The sequence below is a fragment of the Bombus fervidus genome, chromosome 3, assembly GCF_041682495.2.
Source record: "Bombus fervidus isolate BK054 chromosome 3, iyBomFerv1, whole genome shotgun sequence".
In the NCBI taxonomy this organism is placed as follows: Eukaryota; Metazoa; Arthropoda; class Insecta; order Hymenoptera; family Apidae; genus Bombus; species Bombus fervidus.
This window is the reverse complement of record NC_091519.1, coordinates 15,492,217-15,520,158: the sequence shown is the minus strand read 5'-3', so window position 1 is coordinate 15,520,158 and position 27,942 is coordinate 15,492,217. Positions and strand designations below refer to the sequence as shown.

The 27,942-nt window shown below is 39.8% G+C and overlaps 2 protein-coding genes across 5 annotated transcripts in view; both read left to right on the top strand.

Moving 5' to 3' along the window:
* Positions 1 to 27,942, top strand: part of Sarm (sterile alpha and armadillo motif) — a 135,904-nt gene that overhangs the window by 55,868 nt on the left and 52,094 nt on the right. The window contains exon 1 of one of the 4 annotated variants that reach the window (XM_072000436.1): positions 11,340 to 11,912. The exons of 2 other annotated variants lie outside the window; for them this stretch is intronic. In XM_072000436.1, the coding sequence (XP_071856537.1) occupies positions 11,832 to 11,912 (81 nt within the window). In that variant the 5' untranslated portion in view covers positions 11,340 to 11,831. Of the gene's footprint in view, positions 1 to 11,339; positions 11,913 to 26,949; positions 27,024 to 27,942 lie in introns of those variants that run through there. One more of the 4 variants, XM_072000438.1, reaches the window with a different exon arrangement.
* On the top strand, positions 198 to 3,842 carry LOC139985771 (uncharacterized). The gene is made up of 5 exons (XM_072000498.1): positions 198 to 916; positions 1,461 to 1,768; positions 2,272 to 2,576; positions 2,806 to 3,051; positions 3,352 to 3,842. The coding sequence occupies exons 1-5, from the start codon at positions 480 to 482 to the stop codon at positions 3,643 to 3,645; spliced, it is 1,590 nt and encodes a 529-aa protein (XP_071856599.1). The 5' UTR covers positions 198 to 479; the 3' UTR covers positions 3,646 to 3,842.

Genomic DNA, 27,942 nt, shown 5'->3' with positions numbered 1-27,942 from the left:
TATACGTATTACGTATGGTAAAATGCAATTTACGAACGCGCGACAGTCTCGTTCTAGCTGTTAATGCCTGAAATTATCGTTCTATCGTGTCTCCGAAAGTTTTACTTCGAATAAGTCGTCGTTTGACGCGAAACATAAAGAGACTTGCCTAATGACCGTGAAACCAAACTAGACGAGAGCTGTACACGCGGTTTGATTTAAATATCTTTAAACTCGTACGATCTAATATGTACGTGTAACTACAAATTGAAAATATCTGCAAATAATTCTAGACGTTAACCTACGTTACTCCGACTTGTCAAGTCTAATTACAAACGATGCTAAACACGTCATTAACCTATACGATACTAACCTGTCGATCGAAACTTGCTACGAACTGACAGCTAAATTTGTCGGAACGACATTTGCGCGCTTCGACCTATCGACGCTCGATACAAATTGCCGCCACATAAATCTACCAAGAATACCGTATTTGTAAAATGGCGAGAAGAAAAGAGCAAACTCAGCTGCAAGTCGAAGTGGAAACCGAGGATGATTGGCAACAGCTGTTAAGTCGGAAGGGTTTAATTCTCGCCGACGTTTACTCCGAATGGTGTGGCCCATGCATCGCCATGGTGAGCACCCTGCGAAGTGTAAAATTAGAGATAGGAGGTGACACGATCAACTACGCGATCGTGAAGAACGATTACATCGGCGATCTCGAACGATTTCGCGGCAGAAGCGAGCCTGTCTGGATGTTCCTTCAAAACGGCAAGATGGTGAACCTTGTGTTCGGTGCTAATTGCCCGCAGCTTAGAAAACTGCTTGTAACGGAGATCAAAAGGGTGCAGAACGAAGAAGAACCGGAAATGGTGCTGGATGTGAGCACTAGGACACCCGAGGAAGAAGTTAAATGGCAAGAGAAGGAAGCCATCAGGTATTATCGTCAACCATCGAATAATATTTTCGAAATTTTCAACATAATTTTTGAACAATTATACCTGCAAGGTTTGAGCATATTTCTATTCGAAATGAGAACAATAGACACGTAAAGGGGAGGAATAATTGTTTTAGCGAGGGTAAGAAAAAAGCGTATCCGAAAGTAATGATATGAGAACTAGAAATAAATTTTTGAATATTGAATATTATTGAATATGTAAGACGCGTTTTGAAACAATTCGATTTTATCAGTTTAATAAATATCAAATGGAATGTACCTACGTTTGCACATCGTAATATGTGATATTGTCATTCTGACGTAGAAATTGCACGTGTCGTTTATTATCTTCCTGATAAAATCGAGTAACAAATACCTATATCTTTGTCGAAGACAAAATATCAGATCAAATAACGTCGATTAACAAATGAAACGTAATTTTCATCTGAATAAAAGCTTATTTCGATAGCAATCAGTTTTGCTACGAGTACGGTTAGTGGATAATGGTTAGCGGCTTATTGCAAAATTATCCGTTGCAAACAAGAAAAGTGTTGGAGGATCAACAACGTGCCAAGAAAGAAGCTGAGGAAAGAGAGATGTACGAGACGTTCCTGGCACAGATGATATTCGAATTGAGCGAGGTCACCGCTCTGGTTTTCTATCCGTGGGTGTTCAAGGAAGAGGGTCGACACAGGGACAAGTACCAGTGCCCTCCGTACCTCGATCTAATCAACACGCTGTTTAAACAAAATTTCGACGTGCTCGAGGAGCTTCGTGTGCAATTGAACGAGGAAACGATCGAGAAGATGTTCGTTGAGAGTAACGTAGAGATTACGAAAGAACTGGTAGCAGGTGACTTTTTAAATTCTTCGATATCCCCTTCAGAACTTTCACTTTTTATTACCTTCGCATTTACCGAAATTGATTATACACAGTTGTCTTTACGTATTAATGTTTTATACGAGAGCTCTGTCGTTACATTTTGGTTTTATATTTTATCGAATTTTACTAATTATTTATCGATAGTATAATAGTATCGGTAGGAATTCTTTAAAACTTTGTGGAAAATAAGCTTATAAATGCGTAGGTTCTTTTTCGCTGAATCGTCTTGACTACAACTTTTCGCTTAAAATTTCGTCTCGACATTTTCGAGTGTACTGTTTGTTTAGCGGAATACGCGGAACATTGGCTACGAGGAAGTGTTTAAAAATAGAATTGCAAACTTCAAAATAAGAAGAAAGGGGAGAAATGAAAAACCATTGATCTACTTTGGTGTTCGTCGCAAGACTTTACAGGTGGCATCGCTTTAACTACAATTAATTTTATATCGTGATTGTTCGATTATTCTATGTCAGGATTAATGGACGGTAGAACGATAGCGATGAGATTGAAAGGTAGACGTCCTCATCCTGATTGGCCTGTACCCTATCCCTTCGAATGTCCTAAAGGGACTAAAAGGTGTCCGACGCGAGCGATCAACGATGTCGAAGATTATCTGATACATTTGTTAACCAGCACGACTCCACTGATACACCCTAACGCTGCTCCTTCCTCCTCAAATGAGTCTTACATGGAGAGGTACGTGTACGTTCATGAACCTGATCCCGAGGATGAGGAGGATTTTCCTCGCACCGATCCCGCGGTTTGGGTGCCTCCTCAGGTATTTTTAAATTTAGAATACACGAATAGCAATTAATCACTCACTTTATATGTACTTTTTCTTTCAAACTTTTCACCTCTCGACTCTTCTTTACGACCGTTTATTAGTTACTTAAAGTATTATTAATTACGTTGGCTACAAAGTTTCTCGGTTTCCTCCGAGGATTATTTATTCGAGGCGAAGTAATATACATTTACCAACAGCTCTCATTACTCTCGCAACTCTATAGGCCAGAAGCAAGGTACACGTGTACACGACCCTCTTCTCCAATTACATGGAACTAGTGCACCCCTACGAGGAGCCCGTACCACCGGCTCCCTTCTGCGCCGTCAAGTTTTACTATTCAAAGTTCGCGGTCGTCCGTGAAACATGCGCATTGTACTCCGACGCGATCGAATATTTTGGCGCGTTCGAGTACGATAATCCACCGATAGCCAAGCGAATAGCGTCCAGCCCCGAAGATTTCGAAAGAAAGGTTACTTAACTCTCAATTGATATCGTTAGGTCGTTAGTAACTCAACAGTTTGGATAAAGTTATCTTCTGATTTTCTTCTAATTTGTTATATTATATTAAATTATGTTTTATTTTCGATTGTTTCTAAAATTAATATCGATATATAAGTAATATAACTTGGAATATAATTTGAATCGGTTGCTCGCGATCTTGACCAGTGCCAGTTGAAGATCAAATCTTCTTTTCTCGTTTCTTGCTATACGTACGACGACGGTATAAAATATTGGAAGATTAAATATTAAACGAAGAACATTGACGCAGGCAAAATATCAAACTGGTAACGAGATATTCGTGATAATCCTCCGGAGGATCAGCGACGATGCTTTTTTGTCATTCGCGAGCATCGAGCCGTATTTCGTCACTGAAGACGATGAAAAGGCGCAAGCGATGATAGACGAGTACTTCCCCGAGGGTGCTGAAGATGTTATTCTCGAGATGTTCGAAGAAGAAGAGGAGGAAGAGGAGGAAGAGGAGGAGTATTACGGAGAAGAGGAAATCGAAGATGAAAACGAGGAGAATAAGGAAGATGATTTTGCGATCTACACTTTCTTATGAAATCGTATTCTTCAACTTTCTTTCATTTTTTGTTGCTCCACGAATGATGTGAAACTTTGATCGACAAACAGTGAATTGTTTGATTACGTGATGAACTTTGATATGGAAATTGTCTTTTGATCGAAGAAAATGTTTTGAAAATAACTGCAGTTTACAGTAGACTACTAATTGTGAAAGTACGATGAGTTATTTATCTTGCTGATCGAACGCCACGACTTTTAAAGTTCATTAGAGCGATAATGCAAAAAATAAAAAATGATTCGTTTGTTAGCAGACGTTCTATTTATTCGCAGTAATTTTTACACGTATGTTGCGTTATATCTATATAAGGACGTTCTACAACGTTCGAAGATTAATTCGATATAAAAGCAGTACTACTTTTCGAAATTTCTTCTTAAATATACGATATCCTTTACCTCGTAAAACTGCAAGTGCTTTTAAACGCTTATAGTAGAGTTTCCATCGTGTTTCGAATAATTCAAATGGCGGAGGCCTGTTTTTTCGCCGACCATGGATTCCATTCTTTGCGCGTTTTGGCAGAGCCGGATCATACTTGAATATTCGCTGTCGTTGGCAACGCGTTTGCGTAACTTTGGCAGAATTCCAACCGACACCGCGGGCTCTAGAGGTTATATTACGCACCTGTCTCGCTGCCAATTTTTTAATCGTGATTCGCCAACGGGAAACGTTCGCCAAGCGACCGTCAAAACAAGGTATTCCCCTCGAATGTGTTACACTGTTGCACACAATCTTTGATCCTTGTTTATACGTTAAATATATCGTTCGTTGTGTTCGCCTAATTTTTTCTCCAACTACTGGAACCGGTTACTAGGCGAATTGGTAGGTGTCGTTAATTAATTTTTATGTTTAAACGCGGGTTATTATGATTTACAGAAAGATTTAATTTGCTTTTGGCATTTTGATAGGCAGACGATGGCTGTTCGCTATTTTCGTCGAGTTGTTGTTTTGTCAGACTATTGGGATATTTAATTGAAAAAGAAAAAAACGAGGTTACCATAGGTATATTTATCGCGGATGAAGTTTTCGCGTGGAAAGTATCTTCTGTAATTGCTTTGACAGAAGATAAAAAATTAGCGAATTATTTATCACGGTCCGCTTGTACGGTTAACCCCGCTGCATTCTTTCATGTCGTTCTCGAACTGTTGATATATCGCGGTACGTTGATAAAAATACACTTTGTGCAGAAGGTATGAAAAATCATGAAAATATTATTTCCACGTGGTAGATCACAGTGTACACCGTAACAAATGATTGGAGTGACGTCTACAAAATGGCGCGAGATTAGCGGAAAATCAGCCGCGATCAGAGTGAATAAATTGAATCGCGCTGATCGAATTAACGAGGCAATTTGTCACGCGACCGATGCGAGAAATTCACGCGCGAATGGCACGCGAGCTCTCCAGTCCCTTTCGCGTGTATCCTCGCTAAATTTCGCCAAGCGAACCGAACAATTGAACCATTAACCGAGAGGACGTTAGTCACTCCGGCTACTCAATCTTCCAGCTAAATCGGCCATTTTCACCCGTATTTTTGGCGCGACACTTTCGACGCCGTACAGCTTCGTAAACTTAAAAAGAACGCGAGGATTTTACATGTCATTTAAATCTTGCAAAGTAGCAGCTTCTTCTGGATTTCTATTTCCTTTTTTTCCTTTTTTTTTTTTTTTTTTTTTTTTTTTTCAGGAAAAGAATACTTTATTTCTTTTCGGTTTTTCTATGTTAGTTGTCCTTTCCGATTAAAATGATTTGTTACGATAATTTTAATAATCGCTAACAATTCTCATAGCAGTTCTGCAAAATTGTTTAACGACCGTTGTTTAAAATGAAGCAAATAGATATAGCGTTTATCTATTAAGATTTGTTAGAACATCAGATAAGTCCTTTGACATCCGAAAATCCTCAAGGTTTTTAGAAACTTGTTAAATTAAAAAAAAAAAAAAAAGGAAAGAAAAACTAAAAATTGCTGTTAATTTCCGATACGAAACGTAATCTCCTATCTCCGATAATCTGCGAATAATTCCCATACGGAGAATAATCGTGTCTCCATCGATTTACGATTCAAGAAAAATCGATATTCAATTTTCCATGACAGAGCGATACGATCAAATTGGCTGGCTGGTCGTGTCAATTTTTATCAATCATCGACCAAGTTAACGAGATTACCGAACGTTTATCAAAACTTCACGTTTATCTCGCAAGATCGATAGAAGCGGCTGGCGAACGTTTTCTTTTTTCATTTTCATGGCGTGATACGCACGGTAGCGCCGGAGGCGGTCAATTGCTCAAACATCGGTAATTATTGCACAAGCATTACGCAACTAAACAGCCGGATCCATGGCGAGGGACGTCGCAGGGGGAGGAGTAGGAGCGAAAAAAAGGCGCAAATTACAGTTACGCCGGATAATTCGCGTCCATAGCGCGCATTACGTGCCATTAACGATCGTTTCGTCTTCTTTCCTCTTTGTTCCTCTCCATTTCCGTCGGCACGCCGATCAAGATCGTTTTTCTCGAACGCGTGAAAACGTCTACGTGCCACAAACAGCAGGATAATCGTCGTGGTTGATCGATCGCTTCGAGCGTGCATGTACACCGTACACATTGTAGCGATCGCTACCATGTACTTGCCGGGTACGGCAGGAATCTCGACTGGAATTCTTTGATAAAATAATCAAAAGGGACATTTGTGGTCACGATGAGGATTTTGCAATTTTAATTGGAATACCGCGAAACGATGCCAAAGGCTGTTGTTTCGTTCTTAATTGGAGCTAGTCTCGTATAGCACCGTTTCCAACGATCACGTCGCCGACAATCGTGATATTTTTTCCCGATATGAGATGACACGTTTCGATACTAAATTACTTAGTGTATCTTCAACGACGATAACGTTACGACAACCGATACAGGTTTCTTATTTTAAGAGATATTTCTGCGAAAAAATCAGAACTTTAGGAATTTGTACGTAGAAAAGTCCAAGTATGAAAATTTAATATCCACTCGCAGCAAACGAAGATCACCGCGGAATCAAATTCAACGATTCTATGAAACGTTCAGCATAAAATCTCTAAAGTGTCTTTGCTTTACATAACCGGTACGCTAAATCGTAAATCTCTGTTCGATTCAGTTTCAGAGAAATTCCAGAGATACGTTACATTGTATGCACACGTTGTACAATACGTACGTATGATTATCTGTATAATATTGTAGTATCGTGGACGAAAGGCCTAATACCGTGCGAACCATAAACAATGTCGCGAGAAAACCCGTCAATGTATCGTCGGTCCTTTGATCGAATAGTTACGCGGAAGAGGCCTGCGCGACCCTGGCCACGAGCGGTTGCGGAACACGTGCGTGGTGCAGCTAAGAGAAAATACAAAGGGATGCTAAGGGAGAAAGACGAATTAACAGTCGGTGTTAGTTGAGAAATCAGAGAGTGTAAATCTCGACAAATCAGAGAATACGAATTACATTGTCGAGGGAGTGTGGTCCGCGGGAGAGAGAGAGAGCGTTGGAGCCGCGGCGACGAGATTTTTAGTTGTCTTAATTATAATACGTTATTGTATTTAATTCACGTTAAACAACCATCGTTTTCTATTTAACCAACACCTGTTTAATCCATTTTAAATAAACTAATTGTAGTAAGATCCTACGATACATAATTCTGTAGATCATTCGTCGGAAAATGTATCCTGTTTGGATAAAATTTTGATGGAGGGTACAACCATGGCCAACGAACTCGGTAAAGTTGTTGGAGCTCGTGAAAGGTTGAGAATCGACAGAAAGTTCGGCGTACGAAGAAAGGCTCGCGTACAACTCGCTTGAAGATAAATTTACACGCGACTCCTTGACGCCGATGCCTGTTCACGTACCCTCGTTTCTTTTCCCTTCTGCGATCCCTCTGAAGCGTTCAGGTCGTTTTCTTTTCGCGTGGTCACAAATAGGAACCCCCAGGCTCCATCATCGTGCTCCGAGCGAAATTAATGGCGTCGGGACGCGGGCGAGCACGATTCACCGACGCCTGCTTCTGATTTACTATGTCAAAGTTCACGGTGAACCGATGAAACAGCGCCCCCGAGGGAATCGCTTTGTCGAAATAGTTGTCGTCGAATAATTTCGACCGATAATTCACCAGTATTCTCGGTTTTTGGCAAATTTCTTTTTACATTAGGATCAACAAATTTATCAAATTGTCAAATTTATTAAAATTAGTAAAATTAGTAAATTTATCAGGAGCGGACAATAGAATTTTTGCTCTTACGATTATTGAAAATTCGCAGATCTTCTTCTCGTGGAATTAATATTAATTTTTATTGCGATAAGAAATAAGAACATCGTATTATTTTAATTGCAATTGTTATAGCGATTATTGAGATATATATTTAGATGTACGTAATTTTAGTATTGAAAATTTTGCAGGGTATAAAAATTGTTAATAACGCTAACAGAAATTATGAAATTTGTTTGACTTGAAATTTGAAAATGTTTTTGTGTATTTTATTAGGACGGTAATATCTAATAATTCGTATATTGCTGCGAAGCTCCGAGTTTCTTCTACAGATCGTCCTCAAAATAGAAAACTCATTTTCTCCACAGTTTCAAGGTTTCCTCTTTTTCAAAGAAGCGAAAGATCTGCCGAATGCTCGGATTCTGGAATAAAAACCAGGCTCCGAACGACTTTGATTCGAGGAAACGAGTTAAATTCGTACGCGGTTCTCAGCGTTTCCGTTTAATGGACCGATCGTTCGCTTCCGGTTTGTATGACCCACTGATCGTGAGTCAACTTATACGGTACTATGAAAAGAAACACTAAGGCGACGTGTTCCTCCACCACGTTCCCGAGAAGCAAACAGCTTCGATACTCGTTCTTCCAGTTTATTATTAAACATTCAGCTAAATGTTTATCGTCTGCTTTACCCGCTAACTTGAAACATTAAATACATATTTTACATATTTCTTAGAAATGGTGATACATTTTCGACAACGTTAAAACGACACGTTTGATAATCGAATAAAAGTAAAAAATTAAATTCAACGTGTTCTTTTACTCTTTGCGTAATTTAAAAATGCGACAAATTCCTTCAAAAATGGTAAGAAATTCTTGATACTATCGCAAACGGCGATTACGTTATCACCGCGATACCGCATAATCTAAATTTAAAATTTCAATTCACGTTTCTACAGAATCCTAGTTGCTCCGTTTTCGATGTTTTTCCTGGATTATTTCTTTCCGGATTTTTACCAAGAAAGTGACAATCGTGGTTTTCGTCATCGTCGGTCCTTGACCCCTTTAAGCATTCCCACTTCACAGCTACACCGGGACAGCTGTTCCTCGCCAATGTCAGAAGTCGAGATTTTTCCGACCTGATGGCGCCCTTTTCGCGAAGGGTTCGTCGAACCTTTGCCAACGAGCAACTTTTTCTTCCAAACGTTTGATTTTCGCGTTTTTCCAAATATTTGAAACTTTCATACTTTTGCTATAAATTTCATACTTCGACCATCGATAATTACAGTATTGTGTCATTCTCAGACTTTTCTGCGTCAAAAGTCGTTTGCAATCTTCGATACCCAACATTGTAACCGAGTGTATCGAGCGTTCATAGTTGCAAATAGAAAACGTTGCAAGCCTCGGAGAGATGCGAAGATTCTCGGGTTCCCAGGCGGTGGCATTCGTTTGCATACCGCGTGCACAAGTTGCCACAGAAAATTACAGACCTGGTACCCGGTGGAAGTCGCGGCTAATCATCGAGGAGAATCAACAGCCAGAATCGCTGTTGGCAAGGTGACGGTTCTACTTCGCGGCCTGTGACGCACGGCTATCAATTACATGATCCGTAACGAGATGGAAGTATTCACGGGCGAACTGTATTTTTTCCGTTCCATTCGTCGTCGACCTGGTAGTTTCCATGTAAATTTTTAGAGTTAGAAATCCTAACTTTCCAACGACGATCCCGTCCTTCTCCTTGTCACCGAGGCTTCCGGCTTTTGAACATTTCCGTGTACAAACACATTATTCTGTCATTAGCTTGATGCAACGAGAACTAGGCGTACTTTGTGATTTATCTTCAATTTTAATCGAATGTCGAGAGGATCGAATTATCCGTCTGAGAATTTTTATAGGATCGAAGTTAAATATTTTGTTTTATCGATGTTTGAACGTTTATTAATAATCTGTAATTATTATTAATAGTAGGAAGCGAATCAACGTAAAGCGTCCTGTGAGGATGTGTTAACAACTTTGTGTCAGGTTTAAAGTGATGTAACGCAACGAAATAATGACACGCTTTTAAATAAAATATGGCAGAAACGTTGGAGTCGAAACGTGCAGCGTATTTATTACCCTGTGTGCGGTAATACAGCCGAATTTATGCATCCGCCACGAAGGATTCGCGAGATGTGCCAAAACCCACGCTGACGTAGAAACCGGCCCGCGAGCCACTCAAAATCAAATATTGAAACTGTTTAGGATACTCGTTTTATTTGAATTCGCACAAAGAACAAGGACTGAATCTTGGTTCTAAAGGAATTAGCACGTTCCGTGCTTTAAAAAACAAAGAAGAATTTCAATAAGAAAAACTTGATTCGAAACGCACGCTTCAATTGTACAATATCGCGTTCAAATGCAAAGTACACGAACGAATCGTTTAATTAACACTTCTTTCTTGTAAAAAAAACTTTCGGTTAATAAAAAATCTTTTTGATGATATTAGCGAATTCTGACGATACTTTGATCATCGTATTACATGAGCAATGAAATTAAAAAAAAGAAACGATTGTCGTATTAAAAGATTGCTACAGGTGAAAAACACGATAAGTCACATTTCTTGACTTTTGCGTAGAAATAAATTTAAAATTCAATATTCCACGTTGCAGCTGTCCGTTCATTTGATTTTTAGATTGGGTATGCGTTTTTTGAACGGTTGGAAAATGTTAGTAGCATTAGTTATCCACGCTAATATTAATCACGTTAAATTGGCGTAACGACGTTAATAATCATGCCCTTGGCCTCTGTAAAACATTGTCAACTTATCGTCGGCTATTTTTAAAAGACATTCTTCGAACCTAACAGATTATTTTCATTTTCAATCACGGCATATTAAGATTACAAATTTTGTTTCATCCTAAAGTGACATTAATATCACAAGATCAACAAACGTACATTTATCGTGCTTTTATCGTAATCTTTGTGCACGATATCGCGTGCGAACGCGAAATGAATCGAAATATTATTCGATCGACGCGAGACCTTTTTTCATAGCGACATCGACAAAATTTCAACGATTCTTCTACCACCGTGCCAAGTTAGGTATGGTCGGCACCCCTAAAAAAATAGCTTGTAATCCAAAATCTGCGACACGGAGGGATCCGTGGAAGCAGTTACTGGTCGTTCGAACTCGTAGTTCGAGTATATTCCAGCCTTCTTGCCCTACCACTACTCTTCTCATATCGTTTCCATCCAACAGCCTCCAATGATCGGCACTCTATCCCTTCTCATGGCTGTTTTGCATCGCGCTAGACACAGCCCTCCAAGTTCGAAGGTCACGGCGAGACTGCCGCTCATCCAGATACACCACCACTATTCGTATCTACCCGCCGAGTTGGCGCGCGCCCGAACCGCGGTCCGATTGGTCGCGCGATCGAGTAGTGGGGAGACTATATACCGCGCTGCGCCGCGCGCCGCCGTCAGTGCCGCGCGAACTTCATCTCCGTTGTGTTCTCACTTTGGGTTTTTGCTTCTCTGCGATATTTCGTGTCTCTTACATTGCGCTGTTCTCAAAGTCGTTCATGTTTTGAATCGTATACCCGTGTATCCAGTGGCAGAAAAGTATTTAATTCTTATGAAAGATAAGATACTTACGGGCTTACGTTCTCCATATATAAGTGAATTTTATTTGGATATTTCAGTTAAAAATAATGGAAAGATGAGAGAGAGAAGCACGTTGGATAAAACGCGTTTTTAGAGCTCGTTTATGTTATTCGATTATGTGAGAGAAAGAAGACAGTGATTATTCGGGGTTGTTGGTTGGTACATATGGACACACACAGACGCGTGGACTGTTCGAATGAGTGAGAGACCATCGACGCTGGCACGGAACGAGGAGTTGCGTGCCAATTGAAAGCCGAGATAACGAAAGAAATCGATCGAACGAAGGAACACGCTTTCGTGCTGCCATGACAATGGTCGTCAACAAGATCAACATGTCGTCGTACTCCGCGCCGCGACGCACTTTCTTCTCGGGCCTGCATACCAAGGTAATACATTTTTTCTCGTTCAGATTTGTACAAGTTCGCTGTCCTCGGTATTCCAAATGACGTCGCAGAATTTTTGCAACGGAGACAGCAGATATCGGTCCGTTAAGGTCAAACTATAGAAAATTGCAATAAAATTCGAATATCGTACCAATATCTCTGTGTTAACACTTCACGCTACAATCTTTATCCTTGTAACGTTCCACTACCGTATGATAGCGACAAAGTTCAGTTCGCGTAAATTACATTTATGTCAGCTCCAAACATTTTACTCAAATTCTCTATATTCTGTGACTAAGATCCACTGTATCGTCTATCACAGAAATTCCATCGTCAAAATTCGTTTACGAAAATATTTTCTCACCGATGTATACTGTACACTATTCTGTTACTATAATAATCACCATTCATGCATGCTTTTATTAATCGCTAAAGTAGAAGATCAGATACCAGTCGTTTTCAATGGTTTCGCATTTGCAGCGTCAAATTTACGGTAGAATTTTATTTACTCGGAACAAATTGTAATATTAACGCTAATCCACCGATCTAAACGTAAAGTTTGAATTACTTGAATGAAAAATCGTGAATCACCGATCTCCGGTTACGCACACTGTTCGTCCTTCGAGAGATTCGCGTAAATCGAACTCTACTGTGTAGTAAACACATAAGATAAATAGTCGTTTAACCAACCCTGTACCCTAATCGTGGATTCTTCGAGAACGGTGTTCGAGCGTAGTCGGCCGTTTCTACGGTATTTCCTCGATTTAGCGATAAGCGCGGTGTCCCTGATCCTCGCGATCAGTTGGTTGGCCTGCTCATTGGATTAACGGTTTTACCGGTTGGGTCGTTCGTTGGAGGAACGCCTGCCGACTTATGGTCGCGTTAAAATTGTTTTCCATTAAAACTCATTTACCTTTCAATGACAGGATCAGATACGTAGTATCGTCACGTGAAATTCTTACATAGCGTACGAAACTTTTATATAGCGTGCAACGATTCGGTATTCACAGTATGCCATTCCCTCGTTTATCGATTCTGGCGCGAATCTCGTTAAAAATTAATAAGAGAAAAATTCCTGCAAATTTGAAGGCGAAAGCAACAAGCTTTCTAAAAATAGGTTACAAGCTATGTTTCGTCGTATACGGAAACGCGTAACTTTTTCTAGCAAGCTATACAACGACAGTTTTGTCCACGACAAGAAACTTCAATTAGGAGAACTTATTCGAACGGGAAAAAGAAATTAAGATTGTATAGAAGATGGTTTGGTCCGGCCGGACGTGGTCGTACGTCAGAAGCTTTCTACGGCTAGCTAGTGAAAATAGTATCGACGGCGGTATGTCGGAGGTTTGCTAGTCTTGGTTCGCGAAAACGTGTGCCGCTACGTCAGAGCTTCTCTATGTTAGCGCTACGTCAAAGGTTTCTCGGAATACGATTATGGAGACGCGCAGTAGGTTAAGATCCTTTCAGGTTCAATGTACGTAAACACGTAATAATAGGATTCTTCAGACTGTTTAGAATTCGACTTTACGAACTTCCTTCGAGATCTTTTACAGAGCAACTCCTTATACGAGTTGGTGTTCCGATTAATTAACGATACAACCATCGAGCTAACATTCCAACGTGATCGTCTTTATATTCACGCGAATACATAGTTACTTACAATTAGTATGACGTGAGAATTTCGTAAATGAAATTGCAGTCGTGTCATATCATATCGGAGTACCTCGGATATTCGCTAACGAAGAATAATTTCCTTTATCCAACGAAATTTACGCTTTTATTAAAAATACAAATTTCGAGAAGAGAAAGAGGAGAATGGATACTTATCGATATCTCTGCGATCTTATAAGTGCTCGTTCCTTACATCGAATATTTCTAACGTTATTTGATACAAAGAAAAATTCGCAGAGAAGAGACTCAAGGCTAAAACGCTTGCACCTCCGACTGACCCAGTTTCTTTACAGGAAGCTTACTATTTTATTACTTCGCGGAACTAACTCTAACATCGATCTAAACAACGCAACGATTCGTATTTTGTTCTATGTTATACCGGTCAGGGGAATCGAACGTTACGAGATTCGCGGCTGTCTCGTAGAAATTTATGAATCCCGACGTATTCATTGGGCACGTACGACCGTGAACGTGACCGTGTTTCGTCGCGAGGTAACGTCGCGCCGTCGAAACGTGCAAACGGACACGCGCACAACAATCGTCGAGCCGATATTTTTTTCGCTGGCCGATCGCCAAAGTTATTTCAACCGACCACGTCTGGTAATCTTTTCCGGCGATTCGCGGATCCCTGATGGCTTACGTAACTTGAAACCAGACCGAGTTTGTTAAACCCACAGCCGTTCGATCCGTTTACCCAAAAAAAGGTTTCTCTGCGTGATCTAGCTCTGGTCTAGTATCATCGGTGGCTGTCATTTCTGACTATTTTCCCAGTCAGACTCAGTTTTTACAACGGTTCGATAACCTACCAACTTCCTATCTACGCAACGAGGTATTTTTATTGTACGCAGTGGCTCGCGAAAGTATTCCAACGATCGCTAGCTAGATACGTTTAAAGCGTCTAAAAATGTGCATAATGTTTGCAAGATATTAACTGCAAGCATACGTTTCGTAAAGATCATCGGAGTGTTTGAACGGTCATTCGTTGTATTAACAAGCAACGATATGTTAGATTATCTTCACAGCTAATTGCATACTGAAGACCAGCATTCATACTGTATGCTAATTTTTCGCTAAAAATATATGTTGTTTGTAATACAGAGGAAAAGCTTGAAGATCGGAACTCGATGTACCAGCGAACATGGCCAATTTATGTTGTACCTGTAGTTTTGCTAATTTAGTAGTTTTAGATTCGCTAAATTAGAATCACCCGAGGAAACAATCACTTAAACTCGTCACTTTTTCGAATCGAATACATTAGATAATTGCTGTTCGAGATTTGGAGTGGCTGTCCGTTTATGACTCGCGCAGCACCTTTGTCTTTTTTGGGAAACTTTGAATTTTCTACTTCCTAAGTTATAAACTTTATGATGCGGACCTCGTTAAGAGGCTAATAAACGTCCTAAGTGCCGGATAGGTCAGGTGTAAAGCCCAGAAACGGTGGAAAACCTGTGGATGGAAAATTATTATATAAGGACCAGACGAAGCTTCTTGAAACAGTAGTAACAGAATCTTACGACAGTCTTCATCAGAGCGTCAGACTCTTCGTGTTATACTACACCGTATTCTGTATCTTAACTTGCAAATACATAACCTAAACATACCACTGCTCGACAGCTTTAATTTACCTCCACTTTGAGCGTTAATCTTGTTCAAGGTTGGCTATATCAACCGATCAGTTGCAACCTGACCGATCGCTACTTAGTTGAGAATTCGCAACAATTGTTACGAAATACGATCGTCTATGGTCTACGTATTTAGTTAGAATTTTGCTGGATAGAAACAATGCGCGAAATGAAATATTTCTACATCGAAAAGAAAGGCTGGAAACCGTGTTTGGTAGGACACATTTATAAGTTTAAAGGTAGGGAAGTTATGAAGAGATCGAAATGGCCTCGCGAAACACGTGTTCTGACAGCGTCCAATTTTTCTGACGTCGACAAGAAGCTGGCCGTTGCATTCGACGTTGTCTCGTTTTAAACACGTTGAATTTAGGTCCCGTTTAAATTTAGCAACGTTTCCCGCGTGGCAGGAAAACATTCGTACGAAATATTCTTCTCTTGCTGCTCGTTAGTCTCCCTCGTTCGCGATTCGCTTTTATTGGGAGTGTCGGATGGCTCGTTCGTGGTTTTCGCACGTGGTAATTTGTCTTTGGCGCGAGCAATCTCGCGTTAATGAGAGAAGGCTCGTTTTAAAAACGTTTCGGGAAAAATATGCGATCCCTTGCGAAAAGATCCTGGAAAACTGATAGCGTGCGATAATTGATAATTTGTTAATTTCAGAAGCGTGATGGCAAAATAATTCTTATATTTATTCCGCGATATTCGCCAGCATCGTTCGTGTCTTTCCAATTACGATATCCTGTCAAGTTGAATACGATCGTAGATCAAAGATATAAAGAAAAACGAAGAAACGAAGACGAAAGATGTAGTCGGCAAATGGTCATTTGACACGGGCATAATTTTGTTATACGCAACATGAAACGTTGCCTGTGAGTGGCGGGATCGAAAGCCGACGGTGCCGTATTAAATTGAATAACAGGGTGGCTCGTGGCACGCGACGATCGCGTTCATTAAACGGATGCTTCGTGATCGTTAAAGCGGTATTAATATCAATGTCCTCCTCCCAGAGGAGGATGCCTTTGCCTTTCATGTTTTCCCTTCGTCCCAAAAATTATACGAACGTAGGATAAATCAAACTACAAACTAAATTATTAATAACCTACGTTTCTTTTTAATAACAATTTAATTCTCTCAAATAATAATTAAAATACCGTATCGTATTTGCGTTAGTTTTTTCTGAAAAATGTTTAAAAATTATTTTAGTTAAATTACTAATAACCGACGTTTTTTTTTTAATAACAATTTAATTCTCGCAAAATACCGTATCGTATTTGCGTTAGTTTTTTCTGAAAATCGTTTAAAAATTATCTTAGTTCGTGAAATTTACCTTATGTCATATTAGTCGCCTCCACAAAAATTTGGGAAGATTTTTAAACGCGTCTCACCGATGATCATCGTCACGATCAACGTGTCGATGAATATCTTTCCTAATTGTCGTAGGAGGAAATTATTCCAAAGAGAAACACGCTGTGGCCCTTACGTTAGAAACGGAATGTCTTCGGTGAAAATGCAGATTTTATGCACTCTGGCGCGAAAGCAACGAGCTGAACGGGTCAATCGTTTACCGTGCGGTCCAGTCTCGAAACGAAACCGTAAGAGAGAGAGCGGCTCGTTCTCGAGGACGCGTCGTAAAGGCGCGCACGCGCGCGAAGGCATAAAAGATTCATTTTGTCGGAGAGGTGACCCTGTCGACCCAGCATCCGCTCTCTGTGGGCGGCTCGCTCTTTCTTTCTTCCTCCCTCGTTCTTCCCTCTTCTCTTTCTCTTCCTCGTTCTCCACGAGAATCCTCTCGCTCGCTTGTACCATCAGCCGGTTTTCTTTTTCCGTTCCAACGACCGTTTCTTCGTCTGCTTCTTTCGAGGTGAACACGGAAAAAGGGTGGAGGAGCCGCCTCGTTGAGACAATCAAGCAACAGGCGTTGCTCGTTAAGTGTAACTGCTACTAAATTGCCGAGAGTTAGGAGAGCAGGGATGCTCCTGAACCGTAAACCGTAGCTCCCTTCGTATGAGAATCTCTCGAGCATTAGTAACTTTTGAAACTTCTTCCATCGTCGATTCTAGCTTTAGAAATACCCCGGTATATTGGTTCCATGGTGATGCGGGTATATAGCAAAGATCGAGGCTGAAATTTGCAGACAGTGGTAATCTATAGTTTTGGTAATTACTCTGAGAAAAAGTTTATTAATAACAACTTCCCATGCCTCGAGATTTCCTGACGAAGTTTCGAGAGATCGCGAAACCTGAGGTTGCAAAGGAATATCTTGAATAAGCTACCTCAAGAAGAAATTCGATATCGGATTTTATGAAATTCCTGACTGGTTGATGACAGGCTATACGCGATACGTTACGAATATTCCAACACTTTCGTAAGCTACCGTACATTGTTCAAACTAAACCTGAAAAACTCCGATCTATTCTCTACACTTCCGTTAATATAGCATTGTAGTGGCACGATCGATGCACAGTCTTTAGCGAATCAATTAATACCGAGCGTCTTAGCGAACTTTCTCTGTATTTATTAATTATTTAAAAATATATTTGACGCTTTCAACATCGAGTTATCTCGTCGTTTAAACCACACGACCAACAATCCTCCACACCATATACTTAAACGCCGTACATACAAACCCTATACGCCAAAGCTATGAATGAAATTCCGAAGGAAACAGACACACGAAAGAGTCGCCACAACGACTTACGCTTCCCGTTTCCGTAATGAAGTACAGTCCGCGTAACAAGAAACTCGGCGTGCGCCAGAGGAACACGGGTGTCGGGCGCAGTTACTTCCGGTTTGGCGTTCAACGCCCGGAAGAGCGCCGCCTTGCGCGTACATATAATATTCCGGCGAAGCAAACAGCAATTCGTGGAACGTCGTGTATAGTATACATACGCGTCTCGACGCTTTCACAAAAGCGGCATGCGCGTGAAACGATGAACCGGATGCGTTTAATCTGGCCACCGAGAGACACTCTCGAGTGAGACAGAAAGAGAAAGAAACGTGGCGTAGCGGTAATTACGAGCGAACGGACGAGAGAAAGAAGCAACCGACTCGTAGATGAATGAATCGGCAGGAATGAAAGAATTATTTACACGGCTGGTGATCCCATTAATCCACTTTGCAGCGTCTCGAAGTCTCGCGTGGAATCGTCAAACCGAGTCGTTTATCCGTGATCTAAGAATATATTGAAAACCACGTGCGATTCTTGTTGGCTATGTATATCACCAGATTGCCAACTTTTATACATTTTTATGTATTTATGAGCGTAACTAAGTAAATGGAATTTATAAAGAGCTTTGTTTCGTTTGCCAGACATTCTAACAAACGTACCGTCTCGAATATTTTAGATATCGTTGCATGTTACACGTGCCATGTGCGCGTGAAAAATTTCGAACGTTTTCGCGATCGTTCGGTTCTTTTAAATCGGCGATTAATTTTATATCGATCGGTTATATCGCACGCATAACCCTCCGTCTCGATTTATTCTCGTCTCTGACGTTGGACGAGTGATTATGTAAATTTGAAAGTATATAGCTTCAACTATGACACTATTGTCTAAAAATAAAGGAAAAATAAAAGAGCATTTGTGGATATTTGAGAGGATGAAGAGGAATCGGAGATACGAATTGTTGCGGGCTTATTTGTCAGCTTATTGGTCGGTATAATCCTCCGTAGTGAGCTTCATTCGAAGTGTGGGATATTTGAGATGGGATTATGCAATTGTTAGTGGCGTTACGCGATTGGGAATCGATAAATGTAATATTTGGAATACGCGAATACTTCTTTTTAAATTATACTTTTTCTTCGATAAAACGATCGTTCGTCGACTTTGAACTTCTCAGATAAATATTTCTATGGAATGGAAGTTTAAAAGGAAAGTAAAGCTTACGAAAATTTCTTATCGTTCGTTGACTTTCAGCTGATGGATTTAAACGATGATCCCACTGTCAGAATTATTTTTAAAAATTGGAAATGACCATGCAAACGACGTATTAACTGAATGCGTTGCTTTTTGAGAACAAGTTATTCGTTTTAAAGAAACTTGATTAATCTGAAATGAAAATTTCATGTCGGATTTTTTATATCAACATGAATTTCGCTCTTGTTCCCATCGAGGCCAAAGCGTGTGCAAATATGTTTTCCACATATCCATACGCCACGAAGCGCTACCTACGTGCTTAGACGGTTAAAAATAACGTAGTAGGTGCTACGTTTTCATTATTATCTTGCAACTCAAAACACTGCACTTTCTTTGGTTTCTGAATTGACGTCTCACAACACGTGCACCTTCTTCCCTTTCAAAGCCACGCACAGCTTACTAAACAAGTCGGTGCAAGAGCAAGCAAAAAAGATACGACCACTTTACGTCGTACATAAATACGTCCCTAAGTTCTCATAAATTTTCGCCAATTTACTTCAACTTCGCTTTTTCTTCCATAGTGTAACGATCGCCTCTCTGATTCCGTCTTCTCATCAAAAAATTTATACGATCCGGATTCCATAAAAATGTCTACAAATGAAAATAAAAGTTTCTGCCCCTCGAGTTCTCGCAAATTTCGCTTTTTCGAAAACGTAACGACTGCGTCTCCCATGTTGCATTCTGTTATCGAACAATTTTTATTATCCAAATTCTCTGAAAATTCTATAACTTAAAAATAAGAAAGAAGCCCTGTATGTATGTGTATATTTCTGCTGCTTTCTTTTTTTTTCTTTTTTCTTTTTTTCGAAACTTCAGAGTATCTCCGCCAGCTGATCCGAGTTGCATTTGTCGCTGCGATGACAAAGACAGCAAAATTCGCGCGCGACTCTGTCCCCCGTAGAGAGAATCGTATTTCTGTTGTCGCAGAAATGTCATGCAGACTGCAAGCAGAAGCGAAAATGCCACGATGTTGACACATCGTCCGCGCTAATTGTAAGATTGCACGTCTGCGAGACAATGGCGAATCACGCGTCTGAGATTACGGTGTCGGAGGGTGCACGTGTGTCGGCCAATGCCTTCGTAAGTAACGAGACGATGCCTTTGATAGATGAAAGTGCAGATTACGTTCTCTTTAAGTAAAAGGTAGCGAATATTTTATTCTTTCTTTACGATGCACCGTAATTGGAAATACAGAACGTAATAAAAGATGGACGAAATGAATGCAATCTTGCGTGTGATTTGATACTTTGTGAAAATTCCAGGAATAATTTTAGCGGTAAGTGAAGTCAGCAACGAGTGGGATAGGCATATTTTTGCCTACAGGAAACTTTGGCTTATTCGAAACTTTGTTGATGCGAATCTAAACAACGAGTGGTAGAAGTAGAACTTCGGTGTAATTTAGTTAGGATATTGCTGCTGATAAGAGTAATAACGAGTATACATCGACATTCTTTTCCTTATAGCGTCTATTAAAGTAATGTTAGGGATAGTGTTGAGAGGAAAATAGACCTGAATGAATATTATAACATGAACGTACTTTATTCTACGGGATGTTCAGTGTTCAGCTATAAAATCAAAAAACTACTTGATACTAGAACTTTATTTTATCGGAAAGTTACTCACGGCCGCGGAATCGCTATGAATATTTATTATACGACCCCTTTTAAATTCTAAAACCCTCTCTGTATAATTCAGCTCTATAAACATTTTCGACACCTGGAACCGAAAAAAAAAAAACACTCGAGTTCCAAAACTAAGCATTATCGAGAACTTCGCTCGATCTACCCCCAATTAAGTATCATTTCCTTTGAAAAATACGCAATTAACCGGGGGGATTAAAATTTCTAAACAGTTTTTTATCAGATGTTATTAGTTGCTCGATGCGACTCGGTAGATAGCGTAATTTTTCCAGGTTTGAGAGGGGATCGTTCCGCAAAATTGTCCTACTTAGAGGCAATTAATACGGGAAGGCAATTAACGTCGGTTTCCTTGGCAAATGGAAGATTCGTTTATCACGACGTTTGCATCTTACTTTGTAACAACTAGGAACGGTCTCGTATCCGCTCGTTAATCGGTTTATTAGCATCTCACTAAACTCAGACGCCTAATTATCCGTTTTTTTTTTTTCTTCTTCTTCTTCTGACTGTCGACATCGTATATCTATTAACCTCGACCTTTACACGATTATTACCTTTATGTTTCTTTATGTTACTATTTTTTCGATTATCTCATCAATCTTCTATTTATACAGAGATTTGAATAAAGTCGGCTGGAATTATTAGATGTTTTGAACGATTTTTTATGTAATATTCTTGTTTTTCTTCTTTTTGTTACTTTGAATGCTCGTAGAGTCGACTTCGATTAGTTTTCTGTGAGAATTTTTCGAATAATAAATTTACAGATAATTAAATGATATTAACGTTTTTAAATTGATTGTTGATGTTTAGATTTTTACAATTTTACGTTGGTTGTATACAAACGTTTGGTATTTCGTGCGAATTTTTCGTATAATTCTCGTCCTGTTTCCTTCGTTCTATCACTGTGAATATTTGTAAAATCATCGAACTAGATTTTTCGTTAGAATTCTTTTTAATAACCCGATATCTTCGAGGTCAGATGTCCGTGTCTTTTCTGTGATCTTTTTTTAGAATACTCTCGACTTGGCGAACCATTGCAAATTTATAGATTGTAGTATATGGTTTTGCGGTAAAGCAGAAGGTAATTAAGAGCGTCGTAGCGTTACCAACATTCCTTGATTCTGTAACGCATTCGCGGCATAACTCGCATAATTGCAGAGCCTAGATACGAGTCGTTCGATGATGTAAGTGAATGAAAATCCAATGAAAATGTATTCTATTCGAAAAATGCAATTATAAAATATTCGAACATCCTTTAAAATGTTCAGCAAGCCCAGAAAGCTGAATCGAAATATTCGCAATGAAGTCAATTAAAATATTCGAGAATGTTTTAAAGAGTAGACAAACTTCAAGAACCTGACGCGAAATATTCGTAATTAAAATAATTCAAATATCCGAAAAGTGCTTTTAAAATATACCCACAAATTCATAATGAAACTGTACGGAAATACTCTTAAAAAAAAAAAGTAGACAATTTTCGAAAACCTAACTTCAATAAATTTCACAACCTAAGAGTATACCAATTCAAAATTCTAATTACTTCGTTCACTCTCGCTAATGCAAATTCGTAATTGGATCGTTCTCCGGTAAGGCGGTATAAAACTTAAATTCGGCCTTTTAATTCTTCGTCCCGTGCACTAATTTGGGTATGTAGCGCAATTTAGGTCACGTTACGTATCTCTCGGCTCGTGTGCCACAAATGTATCATGAATTAAAGACTTCAAAGAAATAAGGAAAAAAACAGAGAGTAAAAAATGCTGAGAGCTCGATTAACGCGAGTCGCTGGTCAGATCGTAATTGCCAACAGAAATAGAGAGAAATAATGGTGGAATCGATTAACCGCAAAGGACACTATCGTGTTTTTTTTTTTTCCTGCTGTTTGTGTGTAACGCGATTGGCGGTCGCGGCGCCTTTTCGAGCAACGAGAACGTTCTTCTGTCAAGCAAAAGAATTTATGGAGGAAATCTCTAATTGAACGGCTCGTAAACCGTTACGAAACCCAACGTGTTCCCGTGCCCAATTGTTCTACCTCGTAAAAACGTTCGTTTGCACGTTTTATGTATTAATAAAGAGTCAGTTTCGCCATTTGTTCTCCGCCGACCTTGTCGAAATTCCCTTGAGAACGCCGCTAGTCTCTACGCTCATTTGCAATTTTATCTTTCGACAGAGTCAACGCGATGAAGAAAATAAAACTTGAGCTCATTTGTCTCGTTTGCGTGCATTTAATTACACGAGAATTAATTCTCTGTAGGAAACGTCGAAGATTATCCACCAACTGAATGAATTTTGGAATATTTGAATTATTCCGATCGGAAGTTTTCTACTTTTTACGACGAAACAGCTTTTAAAATTCATTACATCGTCGATTAATCCCGTGTTACCAAAACGATTGTCCTTCCGCTTGGCTTTGGAATCAAACGTATGCTTTTCAAAATTTTCAAAATGTTATTCATCGCAGTATAATGGTCGCGTGTCCTACGAGGAAAATAATAAACGAAGAATAAATTCTACGCTGTGCGTGGAAGATAAAAATTCTCCTTTTAATCGGAAAATCCTTGCGCTTTAATCGCAGAGAAAGAAATAGTAGCGTGGAAGGGGACTACGTATGGTACGTAGTTAGCTGTTGGAATGAAACACACGGAGAAACGTTGATTGCACAAAGCATTAACGTGTCACGAGGCTTGGTTTGATCAAAGGGTATAAAATCGACGAGCAATTCACCGTAAAATCTGTCTGTCATTAGTCTATCGTTTCACTTGAACGCTGCTGCTAACTTTCCTCCCTTTTCAACGCATTCTCGCCGGAAAGAGTAATCGAAAGCTCTATTTGCCTGTCGGCATCTGATAAATCGATGCCTCGAGGTGTCTGACTCGATTTCTCTCGTGCAAAAGCACGTAATGTTAATCGAAGCGATTTGTCATTTTTAACGTCCGAGAAAAATAAATGGAGATTTCAGAAACTTTTAATCCACGAACAAATAGAATTTATTCGTCTTATTTATCAGAGACCAGACACTTCTCGATATCAACCATCGATTTTTAAATCGTATACAAAATCTCCATAATCGAAAGACAGAGAAAACGTTCGTTCGATACAAAGGCACAAATAAAGAAAGGAACCAAACGCCAGTACCCCGTAACTCGTCTACGTATCTGTTTAAATACAGATTTTTACGCGTACTATTAAAGAAACAGAATTTGAAAACTTAGTTCAAACTCTAAATATTTCAACGAGTACCTCTACGTGCGTTAATTCGAAATTTTTCATATCCTTGCGTACCATGTGCGTTCTACTTCGTCTTTGCATATTAAAATCGAAGTGCATAAATATCCACAGCATAGTCATCATCAAGAAGAAGTAAAATCTATAATCATTTTCCCTCGTCCTCTCCAAAAAATCCTCCAAACTCGTCCCTTCTGCCTCGTTTCACTAGACGACTCTCTTGTAAATATCGATTAATTCGAATCCACTTTACTCCTGACGATAGAAAAACCACGTTTCTCATAGAGTGAGTTTTTCCCGATGGTTTATAGCCTGGCAAATCGGTGGAGCAATTTTCCACTCGGCTGTTTATCGTTTTACTCTGCAACGTCGTCGTCCCTTCCGTAAGCTGTAAAGGTGTACTCACACCGACGTCTGACGTAACCGAGCGTGACCGCGGTCATTTACATCGCGGTTTACAGATCTCGTTTCTTCTTCTCGCTCTCTCCTCCCAACATTCTCTTCTCTCTTTCTTTTTTTTTTCCCCTCCCTTTGGCGAACTCGGCTGGCCTCGAGACTCTCGCAGGTTGATAATCCACTTGAGTGGCGCCGTTGCTGATTAGCGACACCCACGCGCACCCTTTCTACCTCGCCCTCTTTTCCTCCTCACCTTTCTACTCTCTTCAACCTTCGATTTCGTGTTCTTACCGCTTCGAAGAAGGAAAGTTGTTTGGAGGACGAGGGGATGAGTTTGTTTGGCAATCTTCGATGATTGTTTTCGTTCGGTTGATCGTGCAACGGCCGAGATGAGAAACTGTTCGAAGATCTTTAATTCTTTGGGAATAAAGTTTCAGAGATTTAAAGCTCGCGCGATTACACTCGAATATGTTACAAATGTATACCTAATTTTTTAGGGACGATTAGCTTCAACCAGACACAATTTTCGTGGAAATTTTAATATATTTAGAGTGTCTGTTATCCGCGTGTCTGGTTAAAGACGAGATTAGAGAGAAGTATCTTATTCTTTTTGTAGAATTCTGTTACGCTCTTCCTTGAACGTGTTCTTTAAACAATTTTCACAATCTGTCGGTTTCTCCCAAACAAACCGTTTCATTTTGGAAGAATTTTTGCGCCACTTGCTATGTAACTTACGAGCTACGATCGCTACGGATTAACAGTTTAGACGATTAAGGTTCAGGAAAAGAAGAGTGAGGTTTAGAAAAATATCGGAAATTCGAGAGAGACGAGTTTCGATCAGTTATCTCTTCCGCGAAATTTCGTGAATTTTGGAAACGCTATTTATACCAATATACGCTTTGAGTTACGCGAGGGTGAGTGACTTTTCCTTGAAATTTCTTTATTGATTCGAAGCTTTTGTTGCGGTGCTCGCGAAGCTTCCTGCAAGAGAGGATAATTTCGGATTTTCGCGTGTTTGGATTCGACAGATTGTTTTCTTTATGCTTCTGTGCGAGGAGAACTTAGGTACGAGGAAGGTGTGACTAAGGGACAAGTTATGAATTAGGTTTGGAAAAGTGGTTTCATGCCAGGAGGCACGTAACGTTCGATTTTCGAGACGCGCATTAGATATTCGACTTTCTTACGAATAAAATATTCATTATCCGATATTAAATAGAATCAAACTTAACAGAATGCTTTCAGCTTCGCTTATCCGAACGTATCTGAACTCGGAGGACAAACAATTTACGCGATTGGACTTCTTCGCATAACAGGAGCTCGCGAATTTTTCTCACCACCAACCTTTTGTCTTTTACATAATAGAAGCTCGCTTTTAACATCTTAGGCACTATGCGCCACTATAGTGGCTCGCTCTATCGACTTACAGGCTCACCGTTTGAACTAAATGATCTTTTTCATTTGTCTTGTTTCACACTGTTTTTGCCCTCACAACGTTTTATAACAATATACAGACAAAATATATAGTCTTTGTTTTTGATACGCCAGTGTCAGGTATCAGTTGTTGCTTCTCGTTAATATAAATGTATCATTACTAAATGCTCCTTTTAACATCCGTATTCTTGTAATTTTTTAGAATCTTCAACCTCAAAATGTCGCTTCAAAATATAAAACGAAGAGTAATTTGAGAAACACTATCGCGCTATGAGTTTGAAAATTGTATCGTACCGTGCTTTAAAATATATCACACTCAATTGTATCATTAATTATTAAAGTAAATTATTAAAATTAATAAAGTATACGCATCGTATTTTTAAGGAAAATTATAATTTAGTTCTTAAAATCTTCATTACAATGTGCTTGCATAGGGAACAGAATTATTCTGCATCGTTAACGCGTAATTAGCGTCAAACTCTGGCGTACAGAGAAACAGCCCAGCGCAAAATTCATATAATAAATAAGAGGTTCAGCTCGTTCAAATAAGCGAATTGAAACAGCGAATGTTCGATTAACGGAACATTAAGTTAAGCGAAGTTTCATTCGTTCTATCGCACTCGATTCCCTCGCAGACAATAGAATCTTTACTTTCCGACCAAAACACGCTGTCCGCACAGTGACGAAGTCTACCGTCTGCGCACAAAACACACTGCACTTTCAAGGCGCGAACAATCTGGACCTTTCCTTATCAAGCAGCACTCCTTTTCCAACCTCTCGCGAAACAAGAAAACCCACGATGGAAGCCCCCGGTGGCTCGTAAATAAACTCGAATTCCGGTTCTCCGGATCGAGCGCTGTAAGTCAACGCGTTCCAGCCGACTGAAAGGTCGCGAAAAAAGAAAGGGCGCGACTTTCCGTCGCCGATGTAATCTAGTTTCGTCGTTTTCTGGCTGTCTACGTCACGCCTTCACAAAAGCTCAGAAAAACGTGGGCGTACGAAACTTCGCAGGTCGTTACACTATAATTAAAATCATTCGCTCTCTTACACATTGTAATTTTCAGCAGCCACTTTTCAACCTCCAATCCTATCTTAACGTGAATCTTCTCTTTCTTTCTTTTTCAGGTGAGTCTATTTCGATGTCCATTCGTCGTGGTTTTCACCTGCCAGACGGAGATGTTATCGTTCGATTTGAATCGTTCGAACGGAGGGAAACCAACAGGTACACGTGTCCCCTTGTTGCTCTCTTCGGAAGCTACCAGTAGAAACTGCTGACAACTTGGAATTTATGTGAAATAAGAGAATATTTCGAGCTGTAGCGTGAATTAGGATTTTCTTGCAATTTCTGCTTCGTGGCTCGAATAATACGACAAATGTAACACGTGTTTTGTATTTGGTTTAAATCAGCAAATGAATATAAAAATTCGTATGTCGAACGATTGAAAAGTTACGGTGTAGTTAAAATAATATGCGAGATGTCGCAAAATCTATTACTTCGAACCGACAATATCGCAAATATTGCTAAAATGTAAAAGCAAACTACGTATCTCGAAGAAATCAAAGTGGAAGATTAATGGGAAAAACGTTTCTTTATGTACGCGTATAATTTATTAAAAATCACTTAAATTTTCAAAGACGAATTTTAATTTAAACACGCGATTCTATAATTAGTAGCGATATCGTAACGTTCGATCTACGCTAAATTTACAAAACTCCTGTGAAATATTAGAAACTCGTCGTTCGAACCACTCTGTTGTAGTTGCTAAACAAGCCAGCAAACCCTTTCATTAAAATTCTCCATGATTCAACGAGATAAAAAATTATTAAAATATGCTTTCACTTCCGAGAAGCGAAGCCTCGCTGAGAGGGTTCAGCTTGTTAGGAATTCTGGAACGTGCGTGAACGGAAGTTCCATGGAATTTCACGCTGGCCTGGGAGGCATTGGTTGGCAATGCCACCGCGTTGTCTGGTCGTTGTAACGGTGCATCGATCGTTAGTCCTGTCATGGTATACCTACGGTTGCTACGAGATGAGCATTCGACTTTCACAGTCGCTGACTCACGTGTTACGATCGTCGCGAAACTCGTTCGAGGCGTACGTTTTTCTTCGTGTGTTTTCATCCACTCGCAAGACCAGAATAA